The sequence below is a fragment of the Muntiacus reevesi genome, chromosome 13 (genome assembly GCF_963930625.1).
Source record: "Muntiacus reevesi chromosome 13, mMunRee1.1, whole genome shotgun sequence".
Taxonomy (NCBI): Eukaryota; Metazoa; Chordata; class Mammalia; order Artiodactyla; family Cervidae; genus Muntiacus; species Muntiacus reevesi.
The window spans coordinates 10,918,430-10,944,957 of NC_089261.1; the positions used below are offsets into that span (position 1 = coordinate 10,918,430).

General features: G+C 43.5%; 1 protein-coding gene and 2 non-coding genes across 3 annotated transcripts; 2 read left to right on the forward strand and 1 right to left on the reverse strand.

The window, feature by feature from the left end:
- Window positions 1–1,962: 1,962 nt before the first annotated feature.
- SIRT4 (sirtuin 4) lies at window positions 1,963–11,252 on the reverse strand. The gene is made up of 5 exons (XM_065904222.1): window positions 11,209–11,252; window positions 7,631–8,131; window positions 5,230–5,524; window positions 4,691–4,903; window positions 1,963–2,410 (listed from the first exon to the last, which is right to left on the reverse strand). Exons 2-4 carry the CDS (start codon window positions 8,128–8,130, stop codon window positions 4,751–4,753), a joined length of 948 nt encoding a protein of 315 aa, XP_065760294.1. The 5' UTR covers window position 8,131; window positions 11,209–11,252; the 3' UTR covers window positions 1,963–2,410; window positions 4,691–4,750.
- Window positions 11,253–16,054: 4,802 nt separating this feature from the next.
- Window positions 16,055–16,195, forward strand: LOC136146220 (U4 spliceosomal RNA). The gene has a single exon (XR_010658943.1). It is a non-coding gene; the product is annotated as a U4 spliceosomal RNA (small nuclear RNA).
- A 623-nt stretch (window positions 16,196–16,818) lies between these two features.
- On the forward strand, window positions 16,819–16,959 carry LOC136146219 (U4 spliceosomal RNA). The gene has a single exon (XR_010658942.1). It is a non-coding gene; the product is annotated as a U4 spliceosomal RNA (small nuclear RNA).
- Window positions 16,960–26,528: the final 9,569 nt, after the last annotated feature.

A 26,528-nucleotide genomic window follows, 5' to 3' on the forward strand; every position in this document is an offset into this window, starting at 1 on the left:
TTTGGAATCCAATGAGGACTGACCTTGATGCATGCACAAGCATCTCTGATGGGGTCAACTGAGCTGATATGTTGTAAAATGCTTTGCACAATGCTTGGGATATAGCATGTTCAACAAATGCTATTATTTAAGGGAGAGCCGAGAGGATATTCAGTTTTGACATCATGAAAGAAGGAATATGTGTTAGTGGGAAGGAAATGTTGAGTATTCTGTACTTGTTTGCCTTCGTGACGTCTACTTATGAGAACTGTGAGGAGTTCCCTGATGGTACAGTGGATAAGAATCTGCCTTGCAGTGCCGGGGACATGAGTCCAATCCATAGTCTGGGAATGATCCCACATGCCTTGGGGCAACTAAAGCCCATGGGGCCCAACTGCTGAGTCTGTGCTGAAAAGCCTGGTCTCTGCAGCGAGAGAAGCCACAGCAATGAGAAACTCAAACAGCACAGAGAAGAGCAGCCTCCACTCACTGCAACTAGAGAATGCCTGTGTGCAGCGATGAAGACCCAGCACAACCACAATAAATAAATTAATTAAAAAACAATATAATAAAACTGTGATAGCAGAGCAGCTGTGGAAGCAACTAGGAAGGATGTGAGTGAAAGTCACAGCCAAAGCTGGACGGATGCAGTTAGAACCATGTAACCAGGCCAGCGACAAGCTGGTAGCACCCGCTAGTAGAAGTCTGTTGGTCCAACTCAGGGCACTTACAGCGGGTTGGGAACTGCCAAGCTAGAAGAAAGCAAAAGATGTAAAGTAAGAGACATGAGAAGCATCAGCTTCAGGAAATGCCAGGTTCCTCTTGAGACACATTTTTTTTGCAAAGAATTCCATCTCCAGACGAAATACGACCAAAACAAACATTCCTAAGGCCCTCAAGACTCAGTTTCATGAATCGTGCCAGCGTTAGGTGATAAAAGAGCCTGACCTCTCTCCCTGGCAGCCTAACCTGGTCTCCACTACCCACAGTGTAACCATTCTTGGCCAGGGGTGCTGCTGACTTCCACTTCAGCCTAACTTCCTTCTAACTGGAATCTTCAGAGAAGTAGGAATCACCGCTGTCTAAAAGAACTGGGAGGAAGATCTACCTGGATTCTAGTCCTGGCTCTTTAAAATCTGTGGCCTTAGTCTGGATCTTAGACAAAGTGAATCAGGGATGGACTAAATTTTCTCTCCTGTCATTTCATGCCTGACTCTGTGACATCTTTTGGTAAGGAATGAGGGTGGGAGAGATAACACATCTTTTGTGAGCCACTTGAGAACAAGGGGCTGTATCTTTGTAGCCTTAGTAGGTAAATACACTGTTGGTCAGTAACCATTTATGAGATTCATGGAGGGGAATGGCTTGGAATTCAAAACACCCAGATTTGAATGCAATTATTGGTGGTACCAACTTTCAGTAACTGAGCAAATCTGGTTCAGAACATCTTAGTATCTCTAGATGCAAAAAAGCTGGAATGAGATTTACAACAACCTTACGCCCCTCCAGAATTAATGGTTATGAGCAAACCTATATTGTGCAGGTGAAAAGAAAGCTATGTGTTTTCAATATCTTGGGTTATCCCAGTTAACTGAAATTTGCTTCCTAGGCAGATGCAGGATAAATGTATATTGCTTGCCCCAATTTCAGACAAAAGACTACTCAGAATAGGCTGTGAATCTTTCACCCGCTTCACTTTTTGATGAGATTGTGCAGAAAGCTTTAGCGTAGGACAGTGATTCTCTCTGGCTAACACAGTAATCAAACAAGGCTTGCTGCTTCCCTCAGCAGAAACAAATCAATTTAAGAACCCACTTGGGAATTCACTGTTTCCTCTCTGCAGACCAGGTTCAAGGCCGGTCTCATTCCAGCAGCTGAAATCAAGCAGAAATCCTTAGAGAACTGGGTCATAAAGCTACATTCATTTTCAGCTGATTAAAAAAATACAAAAGTACAACCCACATACCTAATGTGCTATTTAAAAAATGTTTCCTTTATTCCTTGGTTAGTAAAAAAATTAATTCATATTATTGCTCATCATTTTTTTGAAAAAAAAAAAGTATATTAAGATGATTCAGTTAAATATATTTAACCATTTAGAATTATAAATTAAGTCATTTCCTTCCCCCCCTTACTCAGGATATTAGTGAGATCCCTAGGTTAGCACTCTGGAGGTCATTCTGGTTTACATATTTCCTGGGCTCTTTCTTCTGCCTAATGAGATTTTTAAAAAGCAGTTTTCCTATCAAAAGAAGCTGCAAGTCCATCTTATGGGGCAAATCTCATCAACCTGAAGATTTTAACTCCTGAGCTCTGAAACCAGCTGGGTTCAGAGATGGTCCTGCAGAGAGATGTTGCTTTGCCGCCCTCTGCAGACTACAGTTGGTAAACCTCAATCAGATAGAGGAAGTCGGGATGAATCCTTAGGGATCTGAAAAGAAATTAAACAAGTTAATGCCAAAATAAGCCGACAGTGGGGAGGAGGAAATGGCTGTGTACATCAGTCCCCCATTCAAAAAACCATAGAATTTAGGGCATGTCACCTCTGTAAGGTGAAAACAGGATGTAGAAAAAACACTGTACTGCTTGATTCAACTTTTGTAAGAAAAGATCTAGATTCAGTTACACCAGAATGTTAACTTTTGGTTATCTTGGTGGTGAGATTATGGGTAATTTGTATGAAAATCCTTTTTACTTATCTGTATCACCTGCACTTTCCATAATAAGTATGTTTTATTCTAGTCATAAGACACTAGTTAAAAGTGATTGTGGCAACCCACTCCAGTATTCTTGCCTGGAAAAGTCCATGGACAGAGGAGTCTGGAGGGCTGAAGTCCATGGGATTACATGACTGAGCATGTGTGCACGAGGGTGGAGGGAGATGGGTTGGTAGCAATAAAGTGGTAGAACTAAAAAAAAAAAAAAAAAGTGATTGTGGGCTTCCCTGGTGGGTCAGATGGTAAAGAATCTACCTGTAATGTGAGATGCCTGGGCTCGATCTCTGGGTCGGGAAGATCCCTTGGAGAAAGGAATGGCTGCCCACTCTAGTATTCTTGCCTGGAGAATCCCGTAGACAGAGGAGCCTGATGGGCTACAGTCCATGGGATCACAAAGAGTTGGACACAACTGAATGACTAACACTTTCAACAGTGATTGTGCCAAGGGGACTTCCCGGGGGTTAGCACTGTTCTGTTCCTTGATCCTGATGCTCTACATCTTCATTAAAATAGTTTTTAAAAAGTAGTTGTACAGAAACTCTTCACACATTGCTGGTGAGGAAGCAGCCACTTGAGAAAACACTTTGGTAGTTTCTTACTATCAAAGAACTAAAAACTAAAGATACTCTTATCATCTGATCCAGCAATCTCACTCCTTGGTATTTGCCCAAATGAGATGAAAACTTATGTCCACAGAAAACCTCCACTTTATTCATAATTGCCAAAAAGTTGGAAGCAACCAAGTTTCCTTCAGTAAATAAACAACAAATACCGTGTAAACAGGGGGGAAGGAATGTATGGGAACCTCCTGTACTTTCTGCTCAATTCTGCCATGAACCTCAAAAAAGAAAATCTGTTTTTTAAAAAAGTGGCTGTACTCCTCTGGGAATATATTAAAAACTGTTGAATTGTATGCAGTAAATGAGTGAACTGTATGATATATGAATTATATCTCAAAGCTGGAAAAAAACTTTTTTTAAGTGGTTGTACTCATAGGTGAATATAGGCATAAAGTACTGACACCTGCTACAATATGGGTGAATCTTGAAAACATTATAGTAAGAGGAGACGACAGACACAAAAGTGTCTACTGTATGAAATGTCCAGGACAGGCAAAAACAGAAGATTAGTTGTTGTCAGGACTGGGGGGTGGGAAATGGGGAATCATTGCTAATGGGTACAAGTTTTCTTCCTGGGATGGTGAGAATGTTCTAGAAGTAGTGGTGATTCATGTGTAAACTTTGTGAGTATACTAAGAACACATTAATTATATACTTTTAAAGTATACTTTTAAAGGATGAACTTTATGGTGTGGGAATCATATCTCAATAAAGCTGTTATTTTTGGTAATGGGGGGAAAAGGCAATGGCAGATTTTGGAACATTGTCTTAAATAGCTATGTGCCTAGCATTCAAAAATCATAGTCTTTCCAACAATATTGCTTAATGTACATCAAAAAATTAAGAATGGTTTCATTTAAGAAACCATTTCACTTAAGTTTTTTTGTTGTTGTTGTTCACTTAAGTTTAAACCATTTCACTTAACCATTAAGAAACCATTTCACTTAAGTTTCAGTTAAGAATGGCCATACCAAGACTTCCTTCTTGGTTCAGTGGTTAAGAATCTGTCTACCAATGGAGGGAACAGGGGTTCAGTCCCTGGTTCTGGAAGATTCCACGTGGTGAAGGGCATCTAAGCCCGTGCCACAACTAGTGAACCCCTCCTGCCTAGAGGTAACAAGAGAACACAACACAATGAGATGCCCTTGCACCCCAATGAAGAGTAGCCCCCACTGGCCACAACCAGAGAAAGCCCCTGCAGCACAGCTAAAAATAAATAATAATTAAAAATGGCCATCGTTTTTTTTTTTTGACCACCTCCCTCAGCATGTGGGATCTTAGTTCCCTGACCAGGTATGGAACCATGCCCCCTGCAGTGGAAGTGTGGTATTGGACTTGAGTGGGAACTGGAATCTAGTATCTAAGGTTTTTTACCCTTAGCAGCAGAATTCATGTGAAAGCCCCAGTTTCCAGCTCCAGAACATCAGGCTGTGGTCAGCGTGGGTCTATTAAAGGCAGCAACTCTCCACAACGAGAATCCAGTTTCAGAGATGCCAAGTCATCGGACCGCGTGGGCCCAATATTCAGTATCGCGATGGGCAGCTTCTTCTCCCGGGCAGTGAGGATGAACCTGTAACCCGAGTACACCTGTCGGGGCAGAAGAGGCAGGTAAGAGCTCTCTAGGTGCAGAAAGAGCTAGACCCAATAGAGAGCCCCTGCAGGGCTCCCCAGGTGGCTCAGTAGTAAAGAATCTGCCTGCCAATTCAGGAGACACGGGCTTGATCCCCAGGAGAAGGGAATGGCAACCAATTCCAATATACTTGTCTGGGAAATGCCAGGCAGAGAGGAGCCTGGTGGGCTACAGTCCATGGGGTCAGAAGGAATCAGACACAACTTAGTGACTAAACCACAACCAGTACCACCACCGCCAGGGCCCCCCAGCCTGCAGTTCCTTGTAACAACAAGCCAGTTACCTGCAAGGAAGATCCCACCACCAGGAGGGAGTCGGCTTCTTTCACCCTCTTGTGTACAAAATCAACCGTGTCAAGCTTCACTGTGTCTCCGAAGAAGACAACATCTGGTTTCAGGGGGCCCCCACATCGAGAGCAGGACGGGACCCGGAAGCTCTGTACCTCCTCCTCGGTGAGAAAGACATCGCCGTCGGGAGCCAGGCCGTGGGCCTCGGCACTCCAGGTGGGGTTCAGGACTTGGAACCGCTCCTGCAGCGCCCCTCGGGGAGTCTGCTCCCCACAGTCCAAGCAGAGGACCCTGAAACCACAGAGGAGGCCGACTGTCCTGGGAGAGGCACAAAGCTGCCAGAGACCTTTCATCCCAGCCATCTCCAGCTCCTCCATCACAATGGCTTTCTCTCCCTGACACCCACCGTTTCCCCCCATTTTATTCATACCTTGTCATGACCTCTTTAGCTACCACCTTCCTTCCAGGGCCTGCCAGCCTTCTAGAACAACATGCATTTGTTCCCTCACCACCCACTCCCTGCTTAAATCTGCTGCAGCTCACTTTTATCCTTAACACGACTGCAAAGACTTTACCAGATAATTTCGTTAGTCCCGAAACCAGGGTTTTCCACCCCGCTCCATCTTCTGCTCTAATCATTTGCTGTAATTATCGCTGCCCACAAAAACACTTTCCCAGGAGTTCCCTGGTGGCCTAGTGGTTAGGATTCCAGGCTTTCACTGCCAGGTCCCAGATTTGTTTTAAAATATTTAAGAAGAAGGGACTTCCCTGGCGATCCAATGGTTAAGACCACCCACTCCCAATGTAAGGGTCACAGGTTTGATCCCTGGTTGGGGAGTTAAGATCTGCATGCCACACAGTGAGGCCAAAAAAAAAAAAAAATTAAGAAGAGATGGAGAGAAAGGATAAAGTAGACTTGATAAAACTCTTTGAACCTGGGTGATAGTATGTGGGAGTCCACTATACGACTCTACTTCTGTGGATTTTTGAAATTTTCATCACAGAAAAAACTTAATGAACCCATAGCCATCCCCAGCTCATTCCCTGACACCACCTTAGTCTGAGTCCTGGCTGACCTTCCTGAGCCACTCTTCCTAATCCTGTCCAGCCTTCCGCAAATGCTATTTTTATCATATTGCTTTCTTGCTCAGAAACCACCAACAGCCCCCTTTGGTGTCTCACAACAGACCCAAATCAGCACTGTGTGATTATCAAATGCATCCAGGATTTGGGTTTAGCCTTCCCAGACAAGCTGATTTCATACTAGTCTCCAAGGAGACCACTCCACACTCTACAAAAGTTCCCTTCATATGGAAAGCCCTCTTTCTCCTCCTTTGTCAAGTCAAACCTGAGCTATTCTCCAGCCCCACCTCACCTATAAAAGCTTTCTTGATTATTCCAGTCTTCACTGTTTCTCTGAACCTGTAAAACATGTCTATCAAGGACCACATAAAATAACAGTCATGTGTGGAGTTGTTTGTCATTAAACCTGGTATTTTCGGGTCTCCCCAACAAACAGATTACCAAATTCTCACATATTATATTTTGGTATTATTATATATATATGTAAAATACATTATATATATAATACATTATATATATATATATATATAATGCAGACCACATTTTATATATTTTGGTTTTAACCCCTCCACACCAGCAAGTAGCACACCGGTACACACCACATGTTGCAGGCACCCAATAAAGAGTTTACAAATGGTGCACTGATTTCAGTTTGCAGAGAACTGTGTCCCAGGCTTAAAGATAAGGAAATGAGCTCCAATTAGCTACAAGTTACGACCAGGGCTACATATGTTCATTTCATCAGTCTTTATTGGGTCCTGGCTATCCTGTGATCTATGTATCTAGGCACTGGAGACCCAGCCGTTTGTAGCACATGCTGTTGGTGGTCTGCTCACAGTTCCCTGGGAACACTCAGAGGCCACCTGCATACAGATCTCTTATAAGTGGCTTCCTAATTCTCTGGCCATAGAAGCTTTCTTGCAGGAGCCAAGTCAGTGTTAAGGAGTTAATTCTCCCGGAGTCCCCCTCCACCAATGAAGGACTGAAGATGATGGATAAATGCCCCAGGTCCCTTGATTTTCAGTGAGATGATTCTGAAACTGCTGTACAGTCAGAGGGCCCCTGACAGGCTTGAGCCCCGGCTGCCCCAAGCAGTAACCCATTCATTAGTATAAACTTTCCCGAGCTCTCCTATCTTCCCTGTTTCATGTCCCATTCCCTCACTGAATTTGCTAGGATCAACTCCAGAGTAAACAACTTCCTCCCAAATCATTTCCTCATGGTCTAGGGAAGACAGCAGTGATCAGGATGGCCAGGGTCCCTGCTGTGATGGAGCACACGTTTCTGCATTCACTGTTTTGGGTCTTCCCGTACCTGTGCATGCATCCGTGCAGTTCTGTTAGGCGCTGACTCCCCGCCTTGGTATGCAAGGCATCCACATTTTGGGTCACCAACCAGTGCAGCTTTCCGAGTCTCTCCCAGTTGCTCAGAGCCCAGTGTGCAGGGTTAGGCTGGTGGGAGGAGAACCGAGGCCAGCCCACAAAGTTTCTAGCCCAGTACCGCTGGCGGACGGGAGCGCTCCGTACAAAATCCCCATGCTGGATAGGCCTCCGGTCTGTGCGGGCATAAAGTCCCACCTTTTCTGACCTGTAGTCTGGGATCCCTGACTCGGTGGAGATTCCTGCCCCGGTCATTACTAGGAGTCTCTTGGAAAGGGTGATGAAGCGTTGTAACTCTTTGACCTTCCCAGGGTCCAGAGGAGGACTTGGTGGCACAAATAACCCAGTGGATCCGAGTGAGCACTGCTGGCTGAAGTCTGCCCTCCAGCGAACTTTTGTTGTCCTTTTGAAAGTTAACCCAAAGCTCATCCTCATGCTAGAGAGAAAAAAAACATCACAGGAGAAAATGGTTTGTTTTTTTTTAAATTACTTGTTTTTTATCTATTGTTGTTTTTTTTTGCCACACGGTGCATCCCATAGGATGCAGGGAACTTCCCTGAGACCAGGGATCCAACTGGATCCCTGGAAGCTCAGGGTCTTAACCACTAGACCACCAGGGAAGTTCAGAAACTGGGTTTTAAAAATCAAGATAACCAAGAGAAGGGGGGTGGGGCGAGATGGGAGAGAGGATCAAGAGGTATAAACTATTATCTATAAAATAAATAAGCTACAAGGATATATAATACAACACGAATATAGCCAATATTTTATAATAACTACAAATGGAATATAACCTTTATAAACATTATGAATCACTATGTTGTACACATGAAACTTTCAACTAAATGTAGGAAAAAAAAAAGGTTTTTCTAAATATTTATTTGGCAGCACCAGGTCTTAGTTGTAGCACATGGGGTCATTCAGTTGTGGCATGTGGGATCTAATTCCCTGACTAGGAATCGAACCTGGGTCCCCTGCATTGGGAACACAAAGTTTTAGCCACTAGACCACCAGGGAAGTCCCTAAAATTTTTAATTTAATTAAAAAACACACAAAACAGATGAGCAAATAATCAATAGGTAGAGTATATAAATAGCACAAGATTAACCAAGAGTTGTTCATTGTTGAAGATTTGTGATAGATCCACGGATGGGGATTCATTACATTACCTATCTCCACAATAAGAAATAAATTTTTTAACAGTAATTTCTTAGAAGAATGTTTGGATTGCAGATGCCCTTGTGTGCCCTTGACAGTGCAAGTACAGAAATGCCAAAACCCATGCCAAAAGCCATGTAAAATGTTTATATCCATATTTTATAAACTCAAGGGATATGATCAGAAAAATCATAAAGGACTTCCTTGGTGGTCCAGTGGTAAAGACTCCCCATTTTTAACACAAGGAAACTGCAACAACTACTCCCCATTAAACAGCAACATTCTGAGCCCACATGCTCTGGAGCTCAAGGAAGATCCCACGTGACACAACTAAGACCCAACACAGCCAAATAAATAATTTTCTTTAATGAGAAGAAAGAAGAATGAAGAAGTTTGAAAAGAAGCTAAAATATGGAATATTTTGCCTTAACGGTAGACAAAATTCCAATATCTAGACGATATTAGCAATCATATAGTATTTGGAGAAAACATATTTGAAATAAATAGACATAGTGAACAAGGGCAGGTAACTTAAAACATATACCTCCCTCATGTTGTCCTTGACCTAGACAAAAATGACAGCAAGAGCATATGATTATCAACAGTACAGTGGTAAACAAGGGTTAAGCTTAGCCTAAACTTACATAGACAAACCTTAACTCTAGGCAAGAAACTAAAAGCAAAGCTTGGGTAACGTCCTTATTTAGTGCCCTTCCCCAGGGGTTCTTCCTGATCCAGGGAAGCCCAAACCCAGGTGGCGTTAGTGGTAAAGAACCCGCCTGAAAAAAAAAGAACCCGCCTGCCAATGCAGGAGACCCAAGAGAAGCAGGTTCGATCTCTGGGTCGGGAAGCTGTCCTGGAAAAGGAAATGGCAACCCACTCCAGTATTCTTGACTGGGAAATCCATTGTCAGAAGAGGCCAGAGGGCTACAGTCCAGGGGGTCACAAAGAGTCGGACATGACTAAGCGACTAAACAACAACAACTTTGTACACAAAATAAAATGTATAGTTTTATTTCATGATAGCCCAAGCCTATCTTGTCTTCCTGGTCTCCTAAGAGCCATAGCTCGCCTATGCTCTGACCATCAGATGGGAATTAATTATGACTGGCAAATCTGCCAAGGCTTTCTGCATCCAAGGGAAACTGTATATTTTGGTTTCCTAAAAAAAAAAAAAAAGAAAAAGAAAAAAAAGAGGAGGGGGCCTCTGAAAAATAAAATCTATTTTAAAAAGGAGGGAAGTAAAATGATAAAGCAGAATTCTAACATAATATAAGAACTATTCTGTCTCTCCCAGTCACTCCTGGCTGGTCAGAACTGAATTTTTTATAAATTTCAAAAAGTGAGTGGTTGGGACTTGCCTGACAGTCTAGTGGTTAAAAATCTGCCTTCCAATGCAGATGATGTGGGTTTGATCCCTGGTCTGGGAACTAAAGTAGTATTCCCTGGGTTTGATCCCTGGATCAGGAAGATCCCCTAGGGAAAGAAATGATAACCCTCTCCAGTATTCTTGCCTGGAAATCCCCTGGAGAGAGAAGCCCGGTGGGCTACAATGCATGGGGTCACAAAAAGCTGGACATGACTGACTAACACTTTCAACACTTTCTGGGAACTGAGATCCCACGTGCCACAACAAAGACCTGACACAGACCAAAATAAAAAAATATTTAAGTCCTTTAATAGCTCATTGTTAAGCTATCTATGACTCCATCTAAAGACGTCTCTATCAGAGGAACACATTTATATTTTTAGTTAAACCATCCCTCGGGGGACTGTGTGCCCCAAAAACCTACATCCCACTTTATAAATTAAAATTATCTTATTTCTTCATAAACTAAAGAGGCATATTTGAGTTCCAGTTTAGTTGATGAAACTGTTGTTCAGACTTTTCAGGATTTTATTAATGTAGTTAAGCACTCATCTACCTTTTATTTTATTTCCCCCATATTCTATTAATTTACCCTCAATTGCAAATACAGATGCTTGGACACAGTGAAGAGTCATGAGACATGACAAGACAGTCTTCCTCAGCTTTTCTAGCTGTAAAAAAACAAGGCCTTGACATAGATTTTGATAAAATGTAGACATACTCCAGTGACACTCACCCCATACGTAAACATTATTTTATACTGGGCTTTCCAGATCTGGGATCAGGACTCTGACTTTCCAAAGCAACACGCGAACAGTTAAGACAAATACAGGATCCCGATTCCTGAGACCAAAGGGCTCGGAAAACCCCGTTGGAAACATGCTCTACTGGAACAACTGCTCTCTCCCAGATCCCACCAAGGGGCAAAGAAGAAAAATGGAATCCACAATTTCTAGAAACCTGCAGCCCGCACAGAACACACTTACCTTCCACAGCTTAAGGGACACTTTACGCCCAACAGGGACAGAACGGCTATATTTGCATTTTGGGAAATGTAGTTCATGAAGCTGAAATGATGCAAGAAGAACTACAAATCCCACAGTCCTCTGGGCTTCACAGTTGTGGGACCCAGGTTGTCCAGTAAGGCCCCCTGCTGGCCTTCTCTGGTCAGAGGTTTCAAACCCACGTATGTGTTGTGCAGCTGTCTCCTGAGCCACTGCGTTTTTGAGAGAGAAGCGGTTAGTTTAGATGCCAGTGTCCTGAGTGCAAAATAGTACATCCAAGGACTTCCCTGATGATCCAGTGGCTGAGACTCTGCGCTCCCAAAGCGGGGGGCCCCAGTCGATCCATGGTCAGGGAACTAAATCACACATGCCTCTCTCGTGCCACAGTGAAGAACCTGCACAGCCAGATAAATAAATATTTTTTTAAAATAGTAAAAATAAATAAATAAAATAGTGCATCCTGTCAACTATAAATTGGTACTTGCAAATTTGTAATTGCAAAGAGCTGCAAAGAGCATTTGCCAGTGACTGAACAAAAACAAGGTGATTGAATTCTGTGCTGCTGCAGCTGTTGGCCTTGAACACCCCCTAAGGGAGTTCAGGGTGGAGTGAGGCCCTCTGTGCTCCGGGGAGTCTGGTGGGACAGGTCTTTAGATAGTTAGATATTTTCAGGAACTGATTTCATGATCCCAGTTTTTGCCATCTCTTCCTATCTAGAAAATCACTAAATCCCTTCATGGTGACATCACTGACAGAACACCTTTTGTAAAGTAAGCACGTGATTGCATTAAGCTCCCCTTTCACCAGAACCTTATATATTGACCTTCCCTCACTACCTCTTTGGAGCAGTCTCTCAGAGCTCCCTGAGGTGCTGTCCCCCAGGCTGCAGTCCTCATTTTACCCCAAACAAAACTTAACTCACAACTCTCACGTTGTGCATCTTTTTTAGTTGACAATCCAAATGGGAATTCACTCTCTCATTAGAAACTTCAGTGATGGATCTAGGTTTGACTCATCCTCAACTTCAGTGTTTATGATCCTTCCCATGCATCAAAACGGAATCAGGTTCCCACCATGCAGTGAGTTGTGAAGAAATTCATTCACAAATGTCTGGAAAACTGATTATAGTTGAAAGGAACAATTAAAGTGAAATATAATATACAGGGACTAATATGATTACACATGTGCCTTCTCCCATTTTATTTCTTATCTTGTGTTTGTATTAAATTAACCAACACAATGCCTGAGTCTTATTTCCCAAAATTCTGATTTAACTGGTCTGGGGAGACCCTTGGGCACCAAGATGTTTTACAAACTTCACAGTTGTTTCTAATATGCAGCCAGTGAGAACCACTGATCTGTAGCATTGCCTGAATAAGACATCAATTTGTGCTTTAGAACACATCAAAAGAACTAGCACTGACCTTGATGACCACTCTAAGGAGCCACTTCCCCCATTTTAAAATGAAATGAGGGGAATTCTCTGATGGTCCAGTGGTTAAGGCTCAGAGTTTTCACTGCTGACGGTGCATGTTCAATCCCTGGTCAGGGAACTAAGATCCCTCAAGCCACCGGACACCGCCAAACGAAAGAAAATAAAAACAAGAAAAAACCTGAGGCCCGGAGAAGTAGTATGAAAGCTGGAGTCAGAGTTTACTCTCATTGAATGCATAGAGGTAAATATTGGTAAAGTAAGTTCAGTAGTTTTGAAGCGGGAGGTAGATGCCCCACCCCCCCTCACCCACAAGGAAAGGAATTTGAGTTTATTTCCTGTAGACAGAAACTCCAAAATATCAATAGCAGTACAACCAAGAGAGGAGGCTGGCCCCTGCCCAGATAAAAACAAGAGACCACATATTTCTCATCCTTCAAGTCAAGGACACCTTGACTTCCAGATCAGAAAACTCTTTGGAGGTCAAAAGAGGAATTATGCTAAATTTACCCATAAGCTTTTTTGGTAAAATCCATCCTGACAGAGATTCATGCGCACACATTGGAGGATATTCAGAGGCACCGAATAGGGACTCAGAACCAGGCAAATTGAAATGACTGGCCAAAGGAAACCCAGAAGAAATGCCCCATATAAGTGATTCAAAATACCATGAGGTTGCAACTCTGAGTCCCCCTGTGTGTCTATCTAGATGTACTGTACTCTTTTTCCTCCTAACAAACATTTTACTTGTCTTACTACTTTTTGTCTTTGTGGGAATTCTTTTTTTGCAGAGCCAGGGCCTTGTTACTCATCACTGGTCTAGTAGTTAGGATTCAGCTATCTCTCTGCAAGACCCAACCTCAATCTCAGGCTGGGAACCAAAGCCCTGCTTCAAGCCTCTGCAGGCAGAGGCTACCAGAGATCACTTTGAGAGCAGTACCTCCAGTCACACCTCAAATAGGTCCCTGGGCTGGAAGAATCACCTGATGTGAATATTTTGTGCCTTAGTTAACCTGACCACCCTGACTGAAAGTGAGTAAAAGTCGTTCAGTCATGTCCGACTCTGCCACCCCATGAATATCCAGTCCATGAAATTCTTCAGGCCAGAATACTGGAGTGGGAAACTGTTCCCTTCTCCGAGGGATCTTCCCAATCCAGGGATCAAACCCAGGTCTCCCGCACTGCAGGTAGATTCTTTACCAGCTGAGACACACGGAAACCACAGGGAACCCTGGCTGAACAACAAAAAAAAGGATCAAAATGTAGACTGGAAACTAAGGCAAAAAATTATTTCCAGAATATTTTCTGCACAAATGAGTGTTTGATCAAAACCTATGGAAATGTCAAAACATGACATTACCCCCATCTCAGGCCAATATTATCATGGAAAACTTTACAACCACATTATTTCCCCAGTTTTCCAAAGAGAATAAGCATCATTAAGAGACTGGCCAGTAACACAAGATTATTGTGCCTTTAGACCCCAAAGAATCTCATGTTCTGGAGAGAAGTTAGTTGAGCTTTCCAGCTTTCTTAGTGCCGGGAAGTCATCTGTGGAGGATGAAGTCATCCAAGACAGCTGGTGAAATACAATTTCCCTTGGTAGCTACTGACAGGGTGTAATGAGCCACCCAATCGAGACATTCTCAAGGGCTGGGAAGTTCCTTGGATGATGCTAGTCTTTTCATTTCTCACAAATCCACTGCACCAAGCATTAATGACAAAGTCCTCTAAGTTAATCACACTGTTAGTCTTTTCTTTTTCTCTCTGCTGTTTTTTCCTACCCTGGCTGTGTGTGGGGGGGCAGTTAACTAGACATCAGCATCAAACAGGCCTTTTTTAGAAAAAATTTTGGCTGCAGTGGGTCTTTGTTGCTGTGCGCTGGCTTTCTCTAGTTGCAGAGACTGGGGGCTAGCTACTCTGTAGTTGAGGTGCACAGGCTTCTGGCTGCGGTGGCTTCCCTTGTTGAGGAGCCGGGGATCTACAGCATGGGCTCAGTAGTGTCGCATGAGTTTAGTTACCCTGCAGCATGTGGGATCTTCCCCAACCAGGGATGGAACATGTGTCCCCTGCATTGGTAGGCACATTCTTAACCACTGGACCACCAGGAAAATCCCCAAACAGGTCTTTTTATGTCATTTTTACATCTAGTTGATGACTACATAAATATTCAGTAAGCAATACATTGAACATTTTGTGTTTGAAGTTTGTCATAATGAAATGTTGGGGGAAATACAATCTTCTCAGAGACTATGGTTTTCATCTTAGTGAGTAGCAAAAACCAAAACTCTTTTGGAAAATATAGTTCAGAGCTGAAACAAGTCCAGATAAAGGTTTCTAGTAGCCTTCCACTTGCCAAGCCAATGAGAGTGATAGTTACTTCAAACTCACGAACAGGTGGGCATTTCTGTGGAAATAACCTCTCTCCACTGAATTAAGATGTCCTGTCCAGAGAAAATCTTTTCAGATTAAATATTAAATTACCATATGATTCAGAAATTCCACTTCTAGATATATACACAAAATAATTGAAATAAGAACTTAAACTGATATTTGTATGCCAAGAGACATTATTCACAATGGAAGGAAGAAACCTCCTGTCAAAGAATAAATGGATAACAAAATTCCATACAGTAGATTAGCCATAGAAAGGAATGAAATTCTGAAATATACTACAACATGGATGAACCTTAAAAACATGCTCTGAGATAAGGTAGATACAAAAGGTCAAATAATTGTGTGATTCCCTTATATGAAGTACTTGTGGGTTTCTCGATAAGTTGTGTCCAACTCTTGCGACCCCATGAACGGTAGCCTGCTAGGCTCCTCTGTCCATGAGATTCTTAAGAGCTACTAAATTCATAGAAAGTGAAATAGGGGTTGCCAGGGGTTGTGGGGAGAGGAATGGGGAGTTAGTGTTTAATGGGAACAGTTTGGGATGATGAAAAAATTCTGGAGGTGTGCAGTGGTGATGGTTGCTACCGAACTGTACTTTAAAAAATGGTCCAAATGGCAAATTTTATGTTATGCACACTTTGCTACAATTAAAAACAACAATAATAATGATAACCAACACTTTTTCAGAGGATAGTCAACCGTGGATTAGAAGCCAAGTGAACAGCTCTCAACACAGAGCACATTTCTTTTCCTCCCCAATTCGTAGTCTTGAGTTGAGGTTATTAGCATGTTCCCGCCCACAATGCTTTGCTTCATTTTTCACTAAAAACTAAGCGAAATCAAGCAATTGAATCAGCTTATATCTTTCCGAGAGCTATTCATATGATTGTCTAATTTTTATTCATTCAATAATTAAGGATTTTGCCATGAGACACAAACTCACCTTTCTGAAATAGGAACGTTGCTTATTGGGAACGATGAGAAGGGGCGTTACTCGTTAGCTTTGCGCAGTGGCAGTATCGTAGCCAATGAGGTTTATCCGAGGCGCGATTATTGCTAATTGAAAACTTTTCCCAATACCCCGCCGTGACGACTTGAAATATAGTCGGCATTGGCAATTTTTGACAGTCTCTACGGAGACTGAATAAAGCGGTCTTAAAAGAAAGTACTGATTAAGCGGCGGAATAAGGGGGTTTGTGAAGAGAGTAGGTGGAGGTTTCATCTGTTGTAACCCTTTATATGCGGTGTTTTGCGTGTTAAGTTTTGGATATACTTTAAGTATAGTAGTTGGTTAGTGAAGGTTACTTGATCAAACCTATTAGGTAAATTGAACCCAGTTTTTCTATTGTGTTGTCTCATTTTTATACAAACAGTTGAGGTGGGTTATAAAGTGCTTTTTTTTTTCTGATCCCAGCACTTTCTCCTCCAATTCCTGGTTCCTTTTCGGTTTGCCCTCGCTTTTCCGGTTCTCCTGATGCCGTTTTCTCGTCAGAGTACAAGTCTTAACCCGACTCGTCTCTGTGACGTCATGCTAATTTGCATAACATTCCCCAGCATCCCCAGCGAAAGCGCTCTTATTTCTAAAATAACAGTGTTCGACAAGAGACGGTCCAACTACAAGAAGCCCCCCGCGCGGATGGCCCTTAAATGTAACTGCCTGCAGGGAAACGCACCCAATCCCACGAACTCGCTGGTGGTCGCTCACCCTAAGGGTAAAGGGCGTTGTCAGCCGTGGGGTAAGCGGGTGCGTGCTCACGTTCTCCAGCTTTGCGCAGTGGCAGTATCGTAGCCAATGAGGTTTATCCGAGGCGCGATTATTGCTAATTGAAAACTTTTCCCAATACCCCGCCATGACGACTTGAAATATAGTCGGCATTGGCAATTTTTGACAGTCTCTACGGAGACTGAATCTTACTTGTATTAAAAAAAGCTTAAACCTTTTTTAACTTCTACTAGATTTATAAACTGTTGTATTCTTTTTGTGGCTAGCTTTGTGATTTACCATCACCTACTTCCGAGACTTATTTGAACCTTGTGTTCGTTGGGTTGGTCGATATCACCCAACTATCTCATTTTCTGACGCTCTTTTCTCTCAATTTTATCTAGCATCAGAATATTTTCTAGTAACTCGGTTCTTCATATCAGGTGGCCAACGTATTGGAGCTTCAGGGTCAGTCCTTCAATGAACGTCCAGGACTGATTTGATTTTTTGGGGTTGATTGGTTGGATCTCTCCTTCCTGTCCAAGGGACTCTCAAGAGTCTTTTCCAAAACCACAGTTTGAACGCATCAGCTTTCGTTATGGTGCTACTCTCACACCCATATTGATGTGAAAACTCCTGAATTTTAGGTGGGTTTTAAGGAGAGTTTACGTCTCTTCGAGGTAAAGCATGCTTCACGAAGTTTGCTGGCTTCTGTTGCGGCGTTTTCTCATCTATTTCTAGTTACCGTGATTTAGGGGTACGTGTCTAACTCCAGTATTCTTGCCTGGAAAAACCCATGGACAGTGGAGCCTGTCGGGCTAAAAGCCCACAAGGGTTGCAAAGAGTTGGACATGACTGAGCACGCATGCACCTTGTCACACCTGGAAGTCCAGCCTGGAGGTTTCCCACAGGACCACACATGATTTGGGTTGTAATATTGTGGTTATCCCCTGGGAGCTCACAGTTGCCAAATGACCAATTCGGCTCCTATCACCGTGACTCTTAAAAGGGTCACGGATGCGCAGAAGCAGACGGAGGTCTGAAAATTTTTCATGTTTTCTTTTAAAAGGACCAGGAGGTGCTCCAGCGGTTAAGACTCCATACTCCCAGTTCGGGCTTCCTTTGTAGCTCAGTCGGTAAAGGATCTGCCTGCAGTGCAGGAGACCTGGGTTCTATCCCTGGTTTGGGAAGATGCTCTGGAGAAAGAAATGGCAACCCACTCCAATATCCTTGCCTGGAAAATCTCATGGACAGAGGAGCCTGGTGGGTTGTAGTCCATGGGGTCGCAAAGAGTCGTGCACGACTGAACGACTAACACTGATCGGTGCAGTCAAATAAATACATGTATTTAAAGAAGAAAAACAAACAAACAAAAAACAAAAAAAAACCGAAGAGGAGGGGAATGGGCACAATAGACTTGTTCAGGTCCCACTATGGAGTCCGGGACAGAGCTGGTCTTGGAACCAAATCTCCTGACTCTTAATAAGATGCTGGTTTCTACTATAGTGGCTACCTCTAGTTTTGTCCTCTTAGGAAGCCAGGCGTGTCTATGGACAGAAGACCTCAGGAGTCCTACCCCTGGCATGCCAGATCCTTGACCTGCTTAGGCCGCCACTTATGAATCATTCCTCTGACCTCTAGCAAAAAGGATGCCACTTCTAAGCAGGGAGACAGTGGGCGAGAATCCACTGGTTCAAAGCAGCAGAGCAACACCAGGCGGGTGGGAGAGGGGAGGGGAGGGATGGGGGTGGTGGTGAACGCCCGGGTGTCATCAGATCCATCTCTGCTCCAGAGTGCTCAGAGTCTTGAGACAGACCACAAATAAACTTATGATCTAAATAATTACAGATTATTTCAATGTTATAAAGAAAATAAACAGGGACATGTGAGGAGTCATCCAGGAGACCAGCCAAGATCCAACAGCAACAACTATTGAGCACTTACTGTGTGTCAGACTCCACGTGAAGCGCTGACTTCATATCCCAGACTCCATACAAAGTGCTTAATATGCTTTATTTCACTTAATTCTCACATAAATCATCTTGCTATTTCTTTTTTCTTCTTTACAAGCAGCACTATTTAGGGATAATTGATAGTCAATAAACTGCATGTATTTAAAGTATACAATTTGATGAGTTTTGAAAACAGGTCCACCCATGAAACCATTTATGCAAACCAGCTGGCAAACATATCCACGACTCCCCAAAGTTTCCTGGTGTTCCTTGGTTATCCATCCCTCCCCAGTATCTCTCTCCACTAGCCCCCTCCTGCTTCTGTCACTATAGATTAGTTTTCATTTTTTAGAATTTCATATAAACAGAATCTACAGTATGTGATTTTTTTTGAGACTGACTTTTTTTTTTAATAAAAAATATGTTCTTGCGGTCCATCCGGGTTGTTGCATGTATCACTGGTGCATTCTTTTCCCTTGCTGAATAGTTTTCCATTAATGGAAGTACCAGGATTTGTTCAACCATTCACCTGTGGAAGGACACTGGGTTGTTGCCAGTATTTTGCTGTCACAAATAAAGCTGCTAAGAGTATTCCCGTACAAGCTTTTGTGTGAGCAAAAGTCTGTTTTGTTGGTTTTGGGCTGTTACGGGTCTTTGTTGCTGCACTAGGGGCTTTCCCTGGTTTTGGGAAGCGGAGGCTGCTCTTTGCTGTGTTGTGCGGCCGGCTCATTTCCAGTGTCTTCTCTTGTGAAGAACAGGCTCCAGGGCACACAGACTCAGTAGTTGCAGCTCTCAGGCTTAGTTGCTCTGCAGCCTGTGGAATCTTCCTGGACCAGGGATCAAACCCCAATCCCCTGCCTTGGCAGGCGAATTTTTATCCACTGGACCATCTGGGAAGTCCCTGAGCATGTTTTTCAAAATTCTCTGGGTTATATAGTCAGTTGCATGTTTAGTTTTTTAGAAGCTGCCAAATTATCTTCCAGAGTGGCTTTCATTTCCATGTTATTTTCCATCTCCAGTTCTTAAAAATCTCAGCAATGAGGGGGAAGGGATAGCAGTGACTCTGGGAAGGTCACAGCGGTATTTAAAATGGATAATCAACAAGGACCTATTGTATAGCAAAAAAAAAAAAAAAAACCCTCAGCAAGTCCCTCTGCCTTTTTTCTTTCCTTCATGACAGTGATTTTTTTTTTTTTTGATTTTTTTTTTTTTTTTTAGTCCAAGACAGTTATCTAACTCTCACATTCCAGCGTCACTGATTGTGTTCCCCTTATTTCCTGTAACCAAGACCACAGCTTGATTTGATTCAGCAGGACCTCAGAGATGGCCTTGGGAACTTGGTATTACACCTGCCACTCTAATCAATGCTGAATTTAAATGCCAGGTAAGCAGTAACTGCTCTCTCTCTGTTGTAAACGTACACTTTCCCCGGTGTAGTCAGTAATCTGTGGAATGAACGATCTTTGACATAGGAATTGTTTGGTTCTTAAAAAGGCCTTTTCTTTCCACAACCATGCCTTTAAACCACTTTCTGACCAGTCATCAAAATATGGCTAAGTAAAATAAATTTAACGTCACTTCTCTGGAACCCAGGGCAGGTTTGGTAAGACCAAGGAATACCCTGTGGTCCCAGGAAAGGGAAGAAGAGTCCCTAATTGACCCAAATGTATCAGAATTGATGGAAAGAGAGGGTCAGTGATAGCTGCCAAAGGGGCATCCCAAATGTGGGAACTACAAGAGGAGCCAACATGTGCTACCCAAAGACTGAAATTTCAAGGAGCTAAAAATATCCTTGATAGTGTGGTCTGAAAATGCACTCCAATCATTTCTTTTCACCTTAGTTGGGTGCCAAGATGGCTAACCTGGGTGTCAAAACAGGTCTGGAAGAGACAAAACAAGAATGCTCCCTTCCATAGCAAATTTTGTGTTGATTGGAAAGTCAGATGATGCTCTAGCAAACACGTGATTGTGTGTGTGTGTGTGTATGTGTGTGTGTGATTTTCTTGGAATTCATAATAACAAGTAAGTAATGACTCATTTGTAAGCAATTACAAGAAAGAAAAGCATGGAAAAAGCACCAAAAATATGAACAAAACATGCTGAAAAGCAACACAGTGGTTTCTTAAAAATATTTGTTTATTTTCGGTCATGCTCAATCTTCGTTGCTGCACTCAAACTTTCTCTACTTTCAGAGAGTGGGGACTACCCTCTAGGTGTGTGCGCAGACTTCTTATTGCGATGGATTCTCTTGCTGTGGAGTGCAGGCTCCAGGGCGTGAGGGCTGCAGGAGCTGCTGCCCATGGAGCTGCAGCTCCAGCTCAGTGGCTGCAGCTTCCTGGCTCCAGAGCACAGGCTCAGTAGTTGCGGCCCACGGGCTTAGTTGCCCTGAGGCATGTGGAATCTTCCCAGACCAGAGATAGAACCAGTATCTCTTGGGTTAACCACTGGACCACTAGGAAATCCCCAGTGTGTTTTATCTAAAGGTAAAATTCATGGAACATACATGTAATATTTTGCTCTCAGCTCTACTGGAATTTTTCTTTGGGTAGTTTGAGTAACAATGACTTTCTTTTTTAACTGAAGTAAAATTCACAGAACATAAAATGAACAAATTTTCAAGTGGATCCATTTGATTTTCACATAAGTTTCTGTTTCACTATCTAATTTTTATCTGGTAATAAAATTACTGCATGTTGGTATATCAAATCCAGATATTATATATATCTGTGTGTGTGTGTGTGTATACAGTGACAGTCAACAATCACCATAATTCTACCTCCAGAATTAGAGGAAACAGCCACAGATAGGTGAGATTATTCCTCCAAATTGTTCTGTTTATGTGTCAACCTACTTACTAACCAACACTGGATTATACTCTACATTCAGTTCTGTGCGTGTGTGCGTGCTCAGTAGCTTCAGTCGTGTCCAACTCTTTGTGACCTCATGGACTGTAGCCCGCCAGACTCCTCTGTCCATGGGGTTCTCCAGGCAAGAGTACTGGTGTGGGTTGCTGTGCCCTCCTCCAGGGGATCTTCCTGATCCAGTGATCAAACTTGCATCTTCTGCTTTGGAGATTGAGCCACTGGGGAACCCCACATCCAGTTCTACTATTTCCTCTTTTTCTTTCTGCTAAACTGATAGATGGTGGACCTATTTTCCATGTCAGCACATAGCTCCCCTCTCCCCATATGATACATCCCACTTCAGCTCACCAGTCCCCTATGGATGGACATTTGGGTGGTTGCCAGTTTTTTCCAATGATGAGCAATGCTGTGATGAACATCCTTGAATGTACATCTTTGCCAACCCATGGGGGTATTTTGGGGGGAATTCTGCCTCCCAGTAAGCTATCTCTAGGGGAAATTCTGTAGGTGAGATTGCTTGCACAAAAGCCATTCATATTTTGCATTTTATTTGTTTATTTTTCTTAGAACTTATTTAGTAGTTCGTTCTTCTTTTTTTTTTTTTTTGCTGCGCTGGGTCTGCCACTGCCTGCGAGCTTCTCCTTGTGTTGCGTAGAATGTGGGATCTTAGTTCCCCAAAAAGGGATGGAATCCTCCTCCCCTGCATTGGAAGGCAGATTCCTAACCACTGGACCACCAGGGCAGTTCCCACATTTTGCATTTTAAGAGGAGCCTCCAAGTTGGGTTCCCCTAACACTATACCAATGTATCCTCCCACAAAGCCACATAGGAGAGCATCTGGAGAATGTTCGATGTGTGTGTTTGGACATGTTCTGCAGCTTTCACAGGACTCCTCTGGGTTAGGGAGGGGAAGAAGGAGGAGGGTGAATTCATATCCAGTTCCAACACTTGTTTGTTCTCCTTTCCAGGCAGAAAGCAGGGAGAAGGGGCTGGGTTGGGTGAGGTAATCCTGACCCTCTCCCCTTCCACCATGTATGGAAATATGCTTGGAAACATCAGTTCCAGATGGAGCCAACCCCCACCCTACCCCCTCCACCCCTGTCGCCTGGGCCAGCCTGGACCCACTGGCTTCAGGGGGCAGAAGGCTGGACTCAGGCATATTTCAGCAGCAAGAGGGACCATAAGCCCTGAAACAATCTCCCCAGTGTTCAAGTCACTGCAGGCTGGCTGCAGGAACCACTGGCTTCTCTTGGTTAAAAATATCCCATGCCCGAGGGGCCCTCAGCGTCTGTCTCAGAAGGGAGCTGGCTCCCAGTTCATCGCTGGGGAAATGAACTGAGACCAACCGATTTTTTTTTTTTTCCATGAAGTTTTGAAAACAGACTTTCTGGGTTCAAATCCTTGCTCCGGGGCTTCCATGGTGGCTCAGTGGTAAAGAATCTGCCTGCCAATGTAGGAGACACGGATTGATCTGGGTTTGATCCCTGGTCTGGGAAGATCCCACATGCCGCAGAGCAACTAAGCCCGGGCACCAGAACTACTGAGTTTGTGCACTAGAGCCTGAGAGCCACAACTACTGAGCCCATGTGTCACAACTACAGAAGCCTGCGCTCCCTAGAGCTTGTGCTCCGCAACAAAAGAAGCGACCTCAATGAGTACACTACAACCAGAGAGAAGCCCCGGCTCACCACAAGTAGAAAAAAGCCTGCACAACAACGCTCAGCACAGCCAAAAATAAACAAATAATATATATATATATATATATATATATATATAAAATCCTTGCTCCACCATTCATTAGCTGCGTGACCTTAGGTTGCTTACTTAAGTTCTCTGTGCCTTAGCTTTCCTGGCTGAAAAAGGCCATGTCTCTCTCAGAAGCCAGCAGGTCTCCACCCTGGCTGAGCATTTAAAATTTCATCTGGGGAACTTTTAGCAAATCCTGGTGCCCAGGCTGCATTCTGGGTCAACTCAATCAGAATTTCTTTCTTTTTTTTTTTTTCAATCAGAATTTCTGAGTGTTATTTCTGGGGAAAAAAAAAATTTTTTTTTAAGCTTTCCAGATCATTCTGACATGCCAGTGCTGTAGAGATTTTGTGGGTGTTAAATGAGATCATATAGGGGAAAGGCTCTCTGTAGTGCCCAACATAGAGTTATGTAGTTTGGTGGGTGTTGTAGGATCAATTATCCAAGCCTGCGTGGTGGTCAGGGAAGGTTTCCTGGAGGAGGGGGTGGCTGAGCTGTGAAATGAGGGAAGAGAGAAGTTAACCAGGAGAAAGAGGACAGGATGCATTTCAATCAAGTTATCAGCAGGGGTCTGGAGCCAGGAGGATGTGACCTCTTGGGGGAATTGAAAGTCATTCCCTGTGACTGGAGCTGAGAAAGGAGAGTTGAGGAGAAGATACCTTGCACTGGGTCCTCTAATGAGGTCAGAGGTCCCGGGGAGTCACTGGGCTTTATTTTGGTGTCAGCAAGGTTTTAAGCAGGACAGTGAGTGGGGGGTGTATGTGTGCTGTTTCAGTTGTGTCTGACTCTTTGCAACCCTGTGGACCCTATAGTCTGCCAGGCTCCCCTCTCCATGGGATTCTCCAGGCAAGAATACTGAAGTGGGTTGCCACTTCCTGCTCCAGGGGAGTTGGGGGGTGGCCTTCCCCCAAATTCAGGAATAGCAGAGCCTTCTCAAGGCACTGTGTCCAAGCCTTCTGGGGAAGTTGAAACTTGCTGAGGGGTGTGACACAATCCCCAAGCCCACTTCAGGAGCCATGACCTAGACTCTGCAGTCAGATGGTCCTGGGTTTGAATCCCGGCTTTGCCACATCATACCTGTGTGACCTTGGGCAGGTGGCTTCATTTATAAGCCTCAGTTTCCTGGCCTGGAAAACAGGCATAGAATCCCCCATTGGATCTTTGCAAGGATTAAATGAGATAATAATGTAAATGACTTGAGAGGTGTTTCCCACATGCTAAGCAATAAATGTTCTCAATATGTGTGAAAAAGAATGGCCTATAAGAATCTACAACTGGTCATTAATTTGGGGGGAATTATGGGAATCTGCCTGCAATCCAGGATACCTGGATTTGATTCCTGGGTCGGGAAGATCCGCTGGAGAAAGAAATGGCAACTCACTCCAATATTCTTGCCTGGAGAATCCCATGGATAGAGGAGCCTGGCGGGGTACAGTCTATGGGGTCACAGGAGTCGGACACGACTGAGCAACTAAACTATCACCACAGGGATCTTTCTGGGCTTCCCAGGTGGTACAGCAGTAAAGAACCTGTCTGCCAATGCAGGAGACACAGGAAAGGCAGTTTCAATCCCTGGGTCGGGAAGATCCCCATGAAGAAGGCATAGCAACCCACTCCAGTATTCTTGCCTGGAAAATTCCATGGACAGAGGAGCCTGGCGGGCTACAGTCCATGGGATCGCAAAGGGTCGGACATGACTGAGTGACTAACATACACACACATCCCCTCTTTATTCCCAACATCAATTAGTGCAGTGGTAAATTTAATTCATTCAATTAATAGATGTTATTCAGACAACATATTTTTATTGCACACTTACTGTAGCCTGTGCCCTGTGCCAGGCACTGGGTAGAGCAGTGAATGAGACAAACCTGGCCTTTGCCTTCCTGAAGCCTGGAATCTAGGAGGAGAGAGACAGATGCAAGCAAGTGCATAAGTATTTCATTACAGTTCCTCCGTATCTATGATTGGTTCCTGGAGCCCCACTATACCAAAATCCTTAGATGCTTAAGTGCCATAGTCAGCCCCGTGTCTCCAGTTCTGCATTCACGAATTCAATTAACCTCAGGTCTTGTAGTACCTACATTTGTTGGAAAAAAAAAAATCCTTTGTAATTTTTTGTTATTACAAAAAATCCTTTGTAATAGCTTTGTAATTCCCTGGCAGTCCAGTGGTTAGGATTCTTTGGGGCATTCACTGCCCAGATCACAGGTTTAATCCCTGGTCGGGGAAGTAAGATCCTGCAAACTAAGCAGCCATTAAAAAAACAAAAAAACAAAAAAACCACACCTGCTTATTAGTGGACCTGTGCAGTTCATACCAGTGTTTTCCAAGTCAACCGTACAATTATGAGGAGTGCTAAAAACAGGTCATAATCACAGGAGCCCTGACATAGTCTACCAGGCCAAGGAATGGTTTTCTGAGAAAATGGCTTTTAGGTTGAAATCTCCCCACTCCCCCAAATAATGATGCCAGCTAACATTTAAATCTGTGCCGTCCAGGGTGGTAGCCACTAGCCAACATGAGGCTCTTGAGTCCTATGACTGTGGCTAGTGGAAATGAAATGTGTAAGTGTAACATGCAAACGCAATTTCAGAGACTTTCTACTAAAAAAAAGGTTAGCTACCTAACTGATATTTTTATATTGATTACAAGTTGAAATGGTAACATTTAGGATAGACCGGATTAGATAAAATATACTAAGATTCATTTTAACTGTTTCTTTTGATCTTTTTCAATGCAGCTACTAGAAAATTTTTAATTACATACATTGCATTTGTTTCTAGGGGATAAACCCTGAGTTCCCTGGAGTAGGAAATGGCAACCCAGTCCAGTATTCTTGCCTGGAAAATCCTATGGACATAGGAGCCCGGTGGGCTACAGTCTATGGGATCACGAAGAGTTGGACACCACTGAGCAACTGAGCATGGCATACCTAGGCCTGAGTTAGACAGTGCTTGTTGATGACCAGGGATAGACTGAGGTGTACGTGTGTAGTATCTTAATTTGATCCTGTGATGACTCTGACAGGTAGCTATTATTTATCTACTTTCTGCAGAGGAGGGAACAGGTGCAAAGAGCAAAATGGACCGAGATTCACCACCATCAAGGAAGATAGCTGGAATTGGGTCTTTCTTAGTCCACTGAGCTGTGTACTTAACCTCTACCCTATATCGCTGAGCAGAGAGGCCTGTGGGCTGGGACAGGAA

What these genes read in the sequence shown, in the direction of transcription:
- SIRT4 (XM_065904222.1), bottom strand. Translation starts at nt 8,130, where the DNA reads ATGAGGATGAGCTTTGGGTTAACTTTCAAAAGGACAACAAAAGTTCGC. An exon ending in CTGCACGGATGCATGCACAG is followed by an intron (nt 5,525 to 7,630) that starts GTACGGGAAGAC and finishes CTGTGGTTTCAG; the next exon opens with GGTCCTCTGCTTGGACTGTG. An exon ending in TGGTGGGATCTTCCTTGCAG is followed by an intron (nt 4,904 to 5,229) that starts GTAACTGGCTTG and finishes CTGCCCCGACAG; the next exon opens with GTGTACTCGGGTTACAGGTT.